Raw genomic sequence first — 13,725 nt, forward strand, 5'->3', positions numbered from 1 at the left:
GGCGCGGCGGCGCCGAGACGACAGGGCGGCGGGGGCGACGGGGCGGGGGGCCGGGCGGCAGCGGCAACGAGGCGGGGGGCCGGTGGAAGAGGGGGGCGGGGCGGCCTGCGGCGGCGGCGCCGGGCCCGGGGCGGTGGGGCGCGGGGGGCTTGGGCGCGGCGGCGGGCGGGCCGGGGCGGGGGGGCGGTGGGGCGGCGGGGGCGACGGGGCGGGGGGCCGGTGGGGCGGCGGGGCGGTGGGGCGACCGGGTGGCAGCGAGTGCTGGGGGCGGCGGCACGCGTGTGGGAGCAGGAGAGAAACAGAGAGAGAGGGCGGGGTGGGCCGCGTCGTTATTTTTGTTGAATGTTTGCCGTCCGCCCTCTTTGCCGTCCGCTTTTTTGCTCTTTGCCATCTGCTAGCGAACGGCAAATAGGGGGGACGTTAAGTAATTTTTAAACAGCTCCTCAGTGGGGCCCCCCTCCCTCTTTGCCGTCTGCTAGCGAATGACAAAGATTCTTTGCCGTCAGCTAGCGGACGGCAAAGAACAGGCTGATGGCAAAGGCTTTGTTTGCCATCAACCAGTTCTTTGCCGTCTGCTTTCGGGTAGCTGATGGCAAAGAGCTTCTTTGCCGTCCGCTAGCTGACGGCAAAGAGCTGGCAGATGGCAAAGTAGCTGATTCCAGTAGTGCTCCCTTTGTCAATCGGTATGTTACTTGCCCGAGATTCGATCGTCGGTATCCTAATACCTCGTTCAATCTCGTTACCAGCAAATCACTTTACTTGTACCGTAATGCATGATCCCGTGACCAGACACTTGGTCACTTTGAGCTCATTATGATGATGCACTACCGAGTGGGCCCAGTGATACCTCTCCGTCATACGGAGTGACAAATCCCAGTCTCGATCCGTGTCAACCCAACAGACACTTTCGGAGATACCTGTAGTGCACCTTTATAGTCACCCAGTTACGTTGTGACGTTTGGTACACCCAAAGCACTCCTACGGTATCCGGGAGTTACACGATCTCATGGTCTAAGGAAAAGATACTTGACATTGGAAAAGCTCTAGCAAACGAACTATACGATCTTTGTGCTATGCTTAGGATTGGGTCTTGTCCATCACATCATTCTCCTAATGATGTGATCCCGTTATCAATGACATCTAATGTCCATAGTCAGGAAACCATGACTATCTGTTGATTAACGAGCTAGTCAACTAGAGGCTCACTAGAGACATGTTGTGGTCTAAGTATTCACACGTGTATTACGATTTCCAGATAATACAATTATAGCATGAATAAAAGACAATTATCATGAACAAGGAAATTTATAATAATCATTTTATTATTGCCTCTAGGGCATATTTCCAACAGTCTCCCACTTGCACTAGAGTCAATAATCTAGTTACATTGTGATGAATCGAACACCCATAGAGTTCTGGTGTTGATCATGTTTTGCTCGCGGAAGAGGTTTAGTTAACGGATCTGCGACATTCAGATCCGTATGTACTTTGCAAATATCTATGTCACCATCTTGAACATTTTCACGGATGGAGTTGAAACGACGCTTGATGTGCCTGGTCTTCTTGTGAAACCTGGGCTCCTTGGCAAGGGCAATAGCTCCAGTGTTGTCACAGAAGAGAGTGATTGGCCCCGACGCATTAGGTATGACTCCTATGTCGGTGATGAACTTCTTCATCCATATTGCTTCATGCGCTGCCTCCGAGGCTGCCATGTACTCCGCTTCACATGTAGATCCCGCCACGACACTCTGCTTGCAACTGCACCAGCTTACTGCTCCATGATTCAACATATACACGTATCCGGTTTGTGACTTAGAGTCATCCAGATCTGTGTCGAAGCTAGCGTCGACGTAACCCTTTACGACGAGCTCTTCGTCACCTCCATAAACGAGAAACATGTCATTTGTCCTTTTCAGGTACTTCAGGATATTCTTGACCGCTGTCCAGTGTTCCTTGCCGGGATTACTTTGGTACCTTCCTACCAAACTTACGGCAAGGTTTACATCAGGTCTGGTACACAACATGGCATACATAATAGATCCTATGGCTAAGGCATAGGGGATGACACTCATCTCTTCTTTATCTTTTGCCGTGGTCGGGCATTGAGCCGAGCTCAATCTTACACCTTGCAATACAGGCAAGAACCCTTTCTTGGACTGATCCATTTTGAACTTCTTCAAAATCTTATCAAGGTATGTGCTTTGTGAAAGACCTATGAGGCGTCTCGATCTATCCCTCTAGATCTTGATGCCTAATATGTAAGCAGCTTCTCCAAGGTCCTTCATTGAAAAACACTTATTCAAGTAGGCCTTAATGCTGTCCAAAAGTTCTATATCATTTCCCATCAGAAGTATGTCATCTACATATAATATGAGAAATGCTATAGAGCTCCCACTCACTTTCTTGTAAACGCAGGCTTCTACATAAGTCTGCATAAACCCAAACACTTTGATCATCTCATCAAAGTGAATGTTCTAACTCCGAGATGCTTGCACCAGCCCATAAATGGATCGCTGGAGCTTGCGTACTTTGTTAGCATTCTTAGGATCGACAAAACCCTCCGGCTGCATCATATACAGTTCTTCTTTAAGATAGCCATTAAGGAATGCCATTTTGATGTCCATCTGCCATATCTCATAATCATAGTATGCGGCAATTGCTAACATGATTCAGACGGACTTTAGCTTCGCTACGGGAGAGAAAGTCTCATCGTAGTCAACCCCTTGAACTTGCCGATAACCCTTAGCGACAAGTCGAGCTTTATAGATGGTAACACCATCTGCGTCCGTCTTCTTCTTAAAGATCCATTTGTTTTCTATCGCTCGCCGATCATCGGGCAAGTCTGTCAAAGTCCATACTTTGTTTTCATACATGGATTCTATCTCGAATTGCATGGCTTCAAGCCATTTGTTGGAATCTGGGCCCGCCATCGCTTCTTCATAGTTCGAAGGTTCACCGTTGTCTAACAACATTATTTCCAGGACAGGGTTGCCATACCACTCTGGTGTGGAACATGTCCTTGTGGACCTACGAAGTTCAGTAGTAACTTGATCCGAAGTACCTTGATCATCATCATTAATTTCTTCTCTAGTCGGTGTAGGCACCACTAGAATATTTTCTTGGGCTGCGCTACTTTCCGGTTCAAGAGGTAGTACTTCATCGAGTTCTACTTTCCTCCCACTTACTTCTTTCGAGAGAAACTCTTTTTCCAGAAAGGATCCGTTCTTGGCAACAAACATCTTGCCCTCAGATCTTAAGTAGAAGGTATACCCAATGGTTTCCTTAGGGTATCCTATGAAGACGCATTTTTCCGACTTGGGTTCGAGCTTTTCAGGTTGAAGTTTCTTGACATAAGCATCACATCCGCAAACTTTTAGAAACGACAGCTTAGGTTTCTTCCCAAACCATAATTCATACGGTGTCGTCTCAACGGATTTAGACGGTGCCCTATTTAAAGTGAATGTAGTTGTCTCTAGAGCGCATCCCCAAAATGATAGCGGTAAATCGGTAAGAGACATCATAGATCGCACCATATCCAATAGAGTGCGATTACGACGTTCGGACACACCGTTACGCTGAGTTGTTCCAGGCGGCGTGAGTTGTGAAACGATTCCACATATTCTTAAGTGTGTACCAAATTCGTGACTTAAATATTCTCCTCCATGATCTGATCGTAAGAATTTTATCTTTCGGTCACGTTGATTTTCTACCTTATTCTGAAATTCCTTGAACCTTTCAAAGGTCTCAGACTTGTGTTTCATCAAGTAGACATACCCATATCTACTCAAGTCATCAATGAGAGTGAGAACATAACGATATCCTCCGTGAGCCTCAACGCTCATTGGACCACACACATCAGTATGTATGATTTCCAATAAGTTGGTTGCTCGCTTCATTGTTCCGGAGAACGGAGTCTTGGTCATTTTGCCCATGAGGCATGGTTCGCATGTGTCAAATGATTCATAATCGAGAGACTCTAAAAGTCCATCAGCATGGAGGTTCTTCATGCGCTTGACACCAATGTGACCAAGGCGGCAGTGCCACAAGTATGTGGGACTATTGTTATCAACTTTACATCTTTTGGTATTCACACTATAAATATGTGTAACATTACGTTCGAGATTCATTAAGAATAAACCATTGACCATCGGGGCATGACCATAAAACATATCTCTCATATAAATAGAACAACCATTATTCTCGGATTTAAATGAGTAGCCATCTCGCATTAAACGAGATCCAGATACAATGTTCATGCTCAAACTTGGCACTAAATAACAATTATTGAGGTTTAAAACTAATCCCGTGGGTAAATGTAGAGGCAGCGTGCCGACGGCGACCACATCGACCTTGGAACCATTCCCGACGCGCATCGTCACCTCGTCCTTCGCCAGTCTCCGCTTATTCCGTAGCTCCTCCTGTGAGTTACAAATATGAGCAACGGCACCGGTATCAAATACCTAGGAGTTACTATGAGTACTGGTAAGGTACACATCAATTACATGTATATCAAATATACCTTTAGTGTTGCCGGCCTTCTTGTCCGCTAAGTATTCGGGGCAGTTCCGCTTTCAGTGACCCTTCCCTTTGCAATAAAAGCACTCAGTCTCAGGCTTGGGTCCATTCCTTGACTTCTTCCCAGCAACTGGCTTACCGGGCGCGGCAACATCTTTGTCGTCCTTCTTGAAGTTCTTCTTACCCTTGCCCTTCTTGAACTTGGTAGTTTTATTGACCATCAACACTTGATGTTCTTTCTTGATTTCTACCTCTGCTGACTTCAGCATTGAAAATACTTCAGGAATAGTTTTCACCATCCCCTGCATATTGTAGTTCATCACAAAGCTCTTGTAACTCGGTGGGAGCGACTGAAGGATTCTGTCAATAACCGCCTCGTCCGGGAGGTTAATGTCCAGCTGGGACAGGCGGTTGTGCAACCCAGACATTTTGAGTATGTGCTCACTGACAGAACTGTTTTCCTCCATCTTACAACTATAGAACTTGTCGGAGACTTCATATCTCTCGACCCGGGCATGAGCTTGGAAAACCATTTTTAGCTCCTCGAACATCTCATATGCTCCGTGTCGCTCAAAACGCTTTTGGAGCCCCAGTTCTAAGCTGTAAAGCATGCCGCACTGAACGAGGGAGTAATCATCAGCACGTGACTGCCAAGCGTTCATAACGTCTTGGTTCTCTAGGATGGGTGCTTCACCTAGCGGTCCTTCTAGGACATATGCTTTCTTGGCAGCTATGAGGATGATCATCAGGTTCCGGACCCAGTCCGAATAGTTGCTGCCATCATCTTTCAGCTTGGTTTTCTCTAGGAACGCGTTGAAGTTCATGTTGACATGAGCGTTGGCCATTTGATCTACAAGACATATTTTGCAAAGATTTTAGACTAAGTTCATGATAATTAAGTTCATCTAATCAAATTATTTAATGAACTCCCACTCAGATTAGACATCACTCTAGTCATCTAAGTGTTACACGATCCGAGTTGACTAGGCCGTGTCCGATCATCACGTGAGACGGACTAGTCATCATCGGTGAACATCTCCATGTTGATCGTATCTTCCATACGACTCATGTTCGACCTTTCGGTCTCTGCGTTCCGAGGCCATGTCTGTACATGCTAGGCTCGTCAAGTTAACCCTAAGTGTTTTTTGCATGTGTAAAACTGTCTTACACCCGTTGTATGTGAACGTAAGGATCTATCACACCCGATCATCATGTGGTGCTTCGAATCGACGAACTTTAGCAATGGCGCACAGTTAGGGGAGAACACTTTCTTGAAATTATTATAAGGGATCATCTTATTTACTACCGTCGTTGTAAGTAAACAAGATGCATAAACATAATAAATATCACATGCAATTATATAGTACTGACATGATATGGCCAATATCATATAGCTCCTTTGATCTCCATCTTCGGGGCTCCATGATCATCTTCGTCACGGGCATGACACCTCCATCATCATGATCTCCATCATCGTGTCTCCATGAAGTTGCTCACCAACTATTACTTCTACTACTATGGCTGACGGTTTAGCAATAAAGTAAAGTAATTACATGGCGTTAAATCATCGACACGCAGGTCATACAATAATTAAGACAACTCCTATGGCTCCTGCCGGTTGTCATACTCATCGACATGCAAGTCGTGATTCCTATTACAAAAACATGATCTCATACATAACAATATATTATTCATCATTCATCACAACTTTTGGCCATATCACATCACATAGCAATTGCTGCAAAAACAAGTTAGACGTCCTCTAATTGTTGTTGCATCTTTTACGTGGCTGCAATTGGGTTCTAGCAAGAACGTTTTCTTACCTACGAATAACCACAATGTGATTTTGTCAACTTCTATTTACCCTTCATAAGGACCCTTTTCATCGAATCCGCTCCAACTAAAGTGGGAGAGACAGACACCCACTAGCCACCTTATGCAACTAGTGCATGTCAGTCGGTGGAACCTGTCTCACGTAAGTGTACGTGTAAGGTCGGTCCGGGCCGCTTCATCCCACAATACCGCTGAAGCAAAATAAAACTAGTAGTGGCAAGCAAGTTGACAAGATCTACGCCCACAACAGATTTGTGTTTTACTCGTGCAATAGAGGACTACGCATAAACCTGGCTCTGATACCACTGTTGGAGAACGTTGCAGAAAATAAAAATTTTCCTACGGTTTTACCAAGATCCATCTATGAGTTCATCTAGCAACGAGTGATAGTAGTGCATCTACATACCTTTGTAGATTGCGAGCGCAAGCGTTCAAGAGAACGGGGTTGAGGTAGTCGTACTCGTCGTGATCCAAATCACCGATGACCAAGTGCCGAACGGACATCACCTCCGCGTTCAACACACGTACAGAGCGGATGACGTCTCCTCCTTCTTGATCCAGCAAGGGGGAAGGAGAGGTTGATGAAGATCCAGCAGCACGACGGTGTGATGGTGGATGCAGCAGGGTTCCGGCAGAGCTTTGCCGAGCTTCTGCGAGAGGGAGAGGTGTAGCAGGGGAGAGGGAGGCGCCAAGACTTCAGGGTGCGGCTGCCCTCCCTCCACCCTCCTTTATATAGGCCCCCAGGGGGGCACCGGCCCTGGAGATGAGATCTCCCAAGGGGGGCGGCGGCCAGGGGGGTGGAGTGCCCCCCAAGGCAAGTGGAGGCGCCCCCACCCTAGTGTTTCCAACCCTAGGCGCAGGGGGGCCCAAGGGGGGCGCACCAGCCCACTAGGGGCTGGTTCCCCTCCCACTTCAGCCCACGGGGCCCTCCGGGATAGGTGGCCCCACCCGGTGGACCCCCGGGACCCTTCCGGTGGTCCCGGTACAATACCGGTGACCCCCGAAACTCTCCCCATGGCCAAAACTGCACTTCCTATATATAATTCTTTACCTCCGGACTATTCCGGAACTCCTCGTGACGTCCCGGATCTCATCTGGGACTCCGAACAACTTTTGGTTTGCTGCATACTCATATTCATACAACCCTAGCGTCACCGAACCTTAAGTGTGTAGACCCTACAGGTTCGGGAGACATGTAGACATGACCGAGACGGCTCTCCGGTCGATAACCAACAGCGGGATCTGGATACCCATGTTGGCTCCCACATGCTCCTCGATGATATCATCGGATGAACCACGATGTCGAGGATTTAAGCAATCCCGTATACAATTTCCTTTGTCAATCGGTATGTTACTTGCCCGAGATTCGATCGTCGGTATCCCAATACCTCGTTCAATCTCGTTACCGGCAAGTCACTTTACTCGTACTGTAATGCATGATCCAGTGACCAGACACTTGGTCACTTTGACCTCATTATGATGATGCACTACCGAGTGGGCCCAGTGATACCTCTCCGTCATACGGAGTGACAAATCCCAGTCTTGATCCGTGTCAACCCAACAGACATTTTCGGAGATACCTGTAGTGCACCTTTATAGTCACCCAGTTACGTTGTGACGTTTGGTACACCCAAAGCACTCCTACGGTATCCGGGAGTTACACGATCTCATGGTCTAAGGAAAAGATACTTGACATTGGAAAAGCTCTAGCGAACGAACTATACGATCTTTGTGCTATGCTTAGGATTGGGTCTTGTCCATCACATCATTCTCCTAATGATGTGATCCCGTTATCAATGACATCTAATGTCCATAGTCAGGAAACCATGACTATCTATTGATTAACGAGCTAGTCAACTAGAGGCTCACTAGGGACATGTTGTGGTCTAAGTATTCACACGTGTATTACGATTTCCGGATAATATAATTATAGCATGAATAAAAGACAATTATCATGAACAAGGAAATATAATAATAATCATTTTATTATTGCCTCTAGGGCATATTTCCAACACAAACCACCTCTGATTTCATCAAGTCTCCCTTTCTTTAGTGGATGGGTTGGCCCATGCGAATGAGTTGATGCATTATCTCCCTTCAACCATTTAAGTGAAATGTAGCAAAAGGAGGGAAAATCGATTGAAGGCCAATTATTCTCAAAAAAATCAAAAAAAAAATCAATTGCCAATTGGGATGGTCTGCCGCATTATTCAAGGCCATTCTCATCAGCTCAGCTTACTCTTCTCCAACAGACCAGTTGCGACTTACAATGCAACTGCAAAAACATACAACCACAAAAAGATCCTCACCCCAACCATTTCCTACAAAATTGCAGAGCCATCTCTCTGTCATGATCAGCAACTTGCTTAACATTGCATCTCAGATCATTTTATTTATGAACAGAATCCCACATCATTATTGAAATCAAACATGCTTGGATACTCATGTCGCAGCAGGGCAGTTGATCATCAACCACACCAAGCATGCATCCTCCCAGAAATCAGAAATCAGCCTGTCTTCCATATGCAACTACCGTATGTACGTAGCTCCGTCCAACAGATATAACGGCTTTGACTTTGATCGGATCTGCTGCCCAGCAAAACAGAATATAAGTAGTAGGAGTAGCTTTTCCTGATCACATGCATGACAGATTCCGTTAAGAATCTTTTAACTTCTCCTAACGATCACATCACATGCCATCTCCCCTGCCTGTCCCCAATCTCCACCACCACTTGCACAACAAAACTAACATTAAATCTTACTACTACAAGATTGTGATTTTTTTTAGCATTGGTCTTAAGCAATCTATACATGGGCATATGGTAGGTGTGATGATTGTTTTTTCATACTCAACCTATCTGCAACATGTAACCTTGCTCCATGCCACACACACATACACAGCTAGGCACACCTCATGCGTATCCTGATAATTAACCTGGCCCCGTTGACCTGTCTGTCTGGTGATAATTTCTTGGTCTTCCATGGAGGAACACCCACACATGCAAGAGGAAGAAACCCATACCATGCCACCACCTCCTCCTCCCCTCTTTGCTGTCAATCTCACTCATTCATCAGACCACTCATGAACCATCATGACCACACCATCTCAAGTTGAAAAACTCATACCACAAAATTCGCAAAAAAAAAAAAAAAAACTCGTACCACACAACACACATGAATCATCATGATGATCTCTTGCCGTCCATGTCACCGGGGAGAGGATCAGACTGCCCATGAATCATCATGATCGTCTCAAGTTGATCGATCCCAAGAGAATCATGGACGCATCGCAAGACGATCAAGAGGATAAACTAAAATAGATCACTCCGAGAAGGATGCAGGAAGCATCGCAATGAAGTGGACAGGGATAGAACAGGGGTGCAGGGGGGGAGCCCTCCTGTTCAGTGTTCACTGATTGCGGGCTTGAAAACCCAGCATCCTGACCTGTCACGAACCCACTGCCCATCCACGAAACCATTTCGTCAAGTGGCAACGGCATGCATCCAAAACCCCTCCATGCCCACCAAGAACATGGAGTCAAAACCGCGCTCATGGTCGATCGCACAGTGCGTCGATCGCACGCACACCGACAGCGAGAAGAGGAGAGATCGATTGAAGAGGATGTAGCATGAGCATGAATGATCAATATTCAGAGTATAAAGCGATCTCAGTGCTAATTAACTGTTGGTATTTTATAATCTCGTGTAGGCCACAACACATCTCAGTCAGTACTCTGTATTGAAAATGGTCCTAGAGAATCAAAATAGAGTAAACGGTGAAGGAATAAAAGGCAAACAGTAGGTATGTACCATGTCTGTGTGGCTGCTGAGGGATGAACAGGTGTACTACTAATTAACTACACTGAATTGGAATGTCTGTACTCATGACTATGACTGAATTAGAATGTATGTACACATCACGTACTAATTAGCAAACAGTAGTATCTATTTATACGTGTGTGTGGATTCTGATTCAGAATGTAGACCGGATTTACAAGGATGTTCGTGCCATAAAGGTGCACCCTGCCTGCCTACATGGACAGGCGTACCATTTAACTGTTGGTATTTATTTATGGCCTCCTGTAGATCACAGCGCATTTCTGTTAAAACGTCCTGGAGAATCAACACGGCAGGTGCATCCGGTCAAGGAATAAAAGGCGAATAGTATATGTGCATGTCTGTGTGGATGCTGGGTGATAGAACATGGCACCAATGCATCCCCTAAACATTTCTGCTGCTGAGAATCAAATTAAGGCGACGCATCATGGGCTGCCCGCCGCAATTAGGCAGGCGCGCGGCGAGCGATCAATTTCGGTTGAGCTGTTGATCGGTGCTGGTAATCGGGCGTGCACGTGACGGGTGATGAATGGGTTAAAGCGATTGCATCATGGGCCTTGATGCAACACAATTATGTGAGGCATTAGGCCATGGACCAATTCCATTGCTGCTGCTGGTGCTAGAGAGAGAGAGAGAGAGAGAGAGAGAGAGAGAGAGAGAGAGAGAGAGAGAGAGAGAGAGAGAGAGAGAGAGAGAGAGAGAGAGAGAGAGAGAGAGAGAGCATTCATAATCATGCATGCACTTGCCAGGTCTCTATAGCTAGCGGTCGAGTTACCAGGACCATGCACGTCTGTCCTGTGTCCGTCTACTGCTCCACGACAGGACAACCACACCGGGATAGGTAGGAGAGGCCACCCAGAGGATGCGCTAGTGGCAACAATGGCGCCCACTATGGCACTATATATACCCCTGCACCCTCCAATTCCTCTCAACACAACCACAAGCAGTTAGTAATCTGCATTCTTTCTCTGTACGTAGATCACTGACAAGTTGTAGAGAGAAAGTGAGGAGGAGAGATGGGGAGGGATCAGCAGGCGGGCGCGGCGGCGGCGCACCGGGAGAAGGTGAAGCTGTTCATGGGCGTGCTGGCGCTGCAGTTCCTGCTCGCCGGCTTCCACATCGTCAGCCGCGCCGCGCTCAACATGGGCATCAGCAAGCTCGTCTTCATCGTCTACCGCAACGTCATCTCCCTCGCCCTCCTCGCCCCCTTCGCCTACTTCCTCGAGAAGTACGTCGCCGCCTCCATTCTTCTTCTCTGCTTCATCTTCCAGCAGTTTCAAGAAAGCTTCTGCCAGTCAGTCAGAAAACAATGGCGGTGTACAGTTTTTTGAATCCTGGCGTGTCTGTTCTTTTTTCCATCATTCAGGAAGGACCGGCCGCCGCTCACCTTCTCGCTGCTGGCGGAGTTCTTCGTGCTGGCGCTCATCGGGATCACGGCGAACCAGGGGTTCTACCTGCTGGGGCTGTACCACCTGTCGCCGACCTACGCCTCCGCGATCCAGAACATGGTGCCGGCCATCACCTTCGTGCTGGCCGCGGTCCTCCGGCTGGAGCAGGTGGACCTGGGCCGGCGGCATGGGGTGGCCAAGGTGGTGGGCACGGTGGTGAGCATCGGCGGCGCCACGGTGATCACGCTCTACAAGGGCCTGCCGCTCTTCAGCCACAACCTGCACGTGCAGGCCGTGCTCTCCTGGACCTCCGGCAGCCCCATCTTCAACTGGACCCTCGGCTGCGTCTTCATCCTCGGCCACTGCCTCTCCTGGTCGGGATGGATGGTGCTCCAGGTGCCCGTGCTCAAGCGGTACCCGGCGAGGCTGTCGGTCATCTCGCTCACCTGCGTCTTCGGGCTGCTCCAGTTCCTCGTCATCGCCGCCTTCACCGAGGAGGACATGAGCCGGTGGAAGGTGCAGTCCGTCGGGGAGCTCTTCACCATCCTCTACGCCGGGCTGGTGGCCTCCGGCGTGGCGTTCGCCCTGCAGATCTGGTGCATCGACCGCGGCGGCCCGCTCTTCACCGCCGTGTTCCAGCCCGTGCAGACCGTCGCCGTCGCCGTCATGGCCGCCATCATCCTCGGAGACCAGCTCTACACCGGAGGGTAAGTAGAGAGTAAAATCCACATACACCAACATTGTGACAGCACCATTGCACTCTTGTCTGACTGACATGATTCATGGCTGCTTGTGCGCAGGATCATCGGCGCGGTGCTGATCGTCATCGGGCTCTACTTCGTGCTGTGGGGCAAGAGCGAGGAGAAGAAGACGAGGAGCCAAGATCCCGAGATGGCGAGGCACCTGCTGGGGGAAGACGGCGGCGAGGCTGACAAAGATCAGCAAGTGAGCACCGCTGTGCTGGCGTGAAAGCTGCTAGCTGCTGGATATCCCTTGGAGATGTGTGTACTGATGTGGGTGTTTGAACGTACTCCTACCTTTTTAACTACTAGTGTTTCAAGCGTGCGATGCGACCAAGAAGAAGAAGACCCGTACTAGTTGACGATGTGAACTGCCAAACACACTCAGACATATTTGGTACCTACTGTGTATAGCCCCTTGTCTTCGAGTTGTGTGTGTCTATAAATACACTATGCTCCCTAATTTTGAAGCTCTCCCAGTCTAGTTGTGGTGTTCAATTTTAGAATTTTGGATTATGATTTTCACTGGGTCAACGATTTTGATTGAGGTTATTTTAAATTTGGTTTACAATTTTTCTTCAGTTAGGTGGGGGAGGGGGTTATATAATCCGACTGTTGAAACTTTTTTTAAATAGTTTAAATTGCTTACCACATGTGTCATGTGGTATCCGACTGTTGGCACTTAGTCTTCGTTTGAAATATCCATTGCATGATGACCTCTCTGGTTGTAACCTTGATGGGCCTGGGCCTTTGACTGGGCCATATGGGCCTACCCCGTAGGTATTCTCCCTTCTAGTTTTAATCGTGGCACGTTGCCGCTGTATGTGAAAGAAAGATGGCGTTGCTTTCAAGGACTTGCGTGCAATTTATTATTCATGTAAATGAGTTCTTGTAAGGGCTGGTTTCTGTTCCGCAACTCCTGCCGGCGAGTCCGGTCCAAGGTTGCGGAGCGGGAGCGAGCGTCGTAGACGAAGTAGTCGAACACGCGAAAGTAAATGACACAGAGAGATATGGAGGAGACCAGCTTTATTAATCAATGATCAGGGGTTACAATGATGGCTCCTCGGTGCTTTATATAGGGAAAAGGGGGGGTCAAGGGATAAGTACCCACTTAACGATACGAGGGGAACGGGAGGGGCTAGCCCGTGCGTTTAGCACGCGGCCGCCGCCACCCTCCGGATGACCCGGTTTCCCAACACTCCCCCTTGGTTAATTATCCGTATATCCATGCCTCAAAACTCCAAAAAACCCAGTGGGAAAAAATATGGAGAAAGAGCACATAGTATACGTTGTTGTATTGCACGAATTGCCTCGTCAAAAACCTCGTGTGAGAAACATCAGGAAAACTCACTCAAGGGAAAAAGAGTACAATCCACTCAACCATCAAGTTGAGTACTCGATCATCGGGATTGA

General features: G+C 48.0%; 1 protein-coding gene across 1 annotated transcript; it reads left to right on the forward strand.

Annotated features, from left to right (window-relative positions):
- Positions 1-11,099: 11,099 nt before the first annotated feature.
- Positions 11,100-12,782, forward strand: LOC123068293 (WAT1-related protein At3g18200). Its single transcript, XM_044490828.1, has 3 exons — positions 11,100-11,412; positions 11,551-12,279; positions 12,373-12,782. The coding sequence occupies exons 1-3, from the start codon at positions 11,201-11,203 to the stop codon at positions 12,539-12,541; spliced, it is 1,110 nt and encodes a 369-aa protein (XP_044346763.1). The 5' UTR covers positions 11,100-11,200; the 3' UTR covers positions 12,542-12,782.
- The last annotated feature ends 943 nt before the right edge of the window (positions 12,783-13,725 follow it).

Source organism: Triticum aestivum, chromosome 3B, assembly GCF_018294505.1.
Source record: "Triticum aestivum cultivar Chinese Spring chromosome 3B, IWGSC CS RefSeq v2.1, whole genome shotgun sequence".
Classification (NCBI taxonomy): domain Eukaryota; kingdom Viridiplantae; phylum Streptophyta; class Magnoliopsida; order Poales; family Poaceae; genus Triticum; species Triticum aestivum.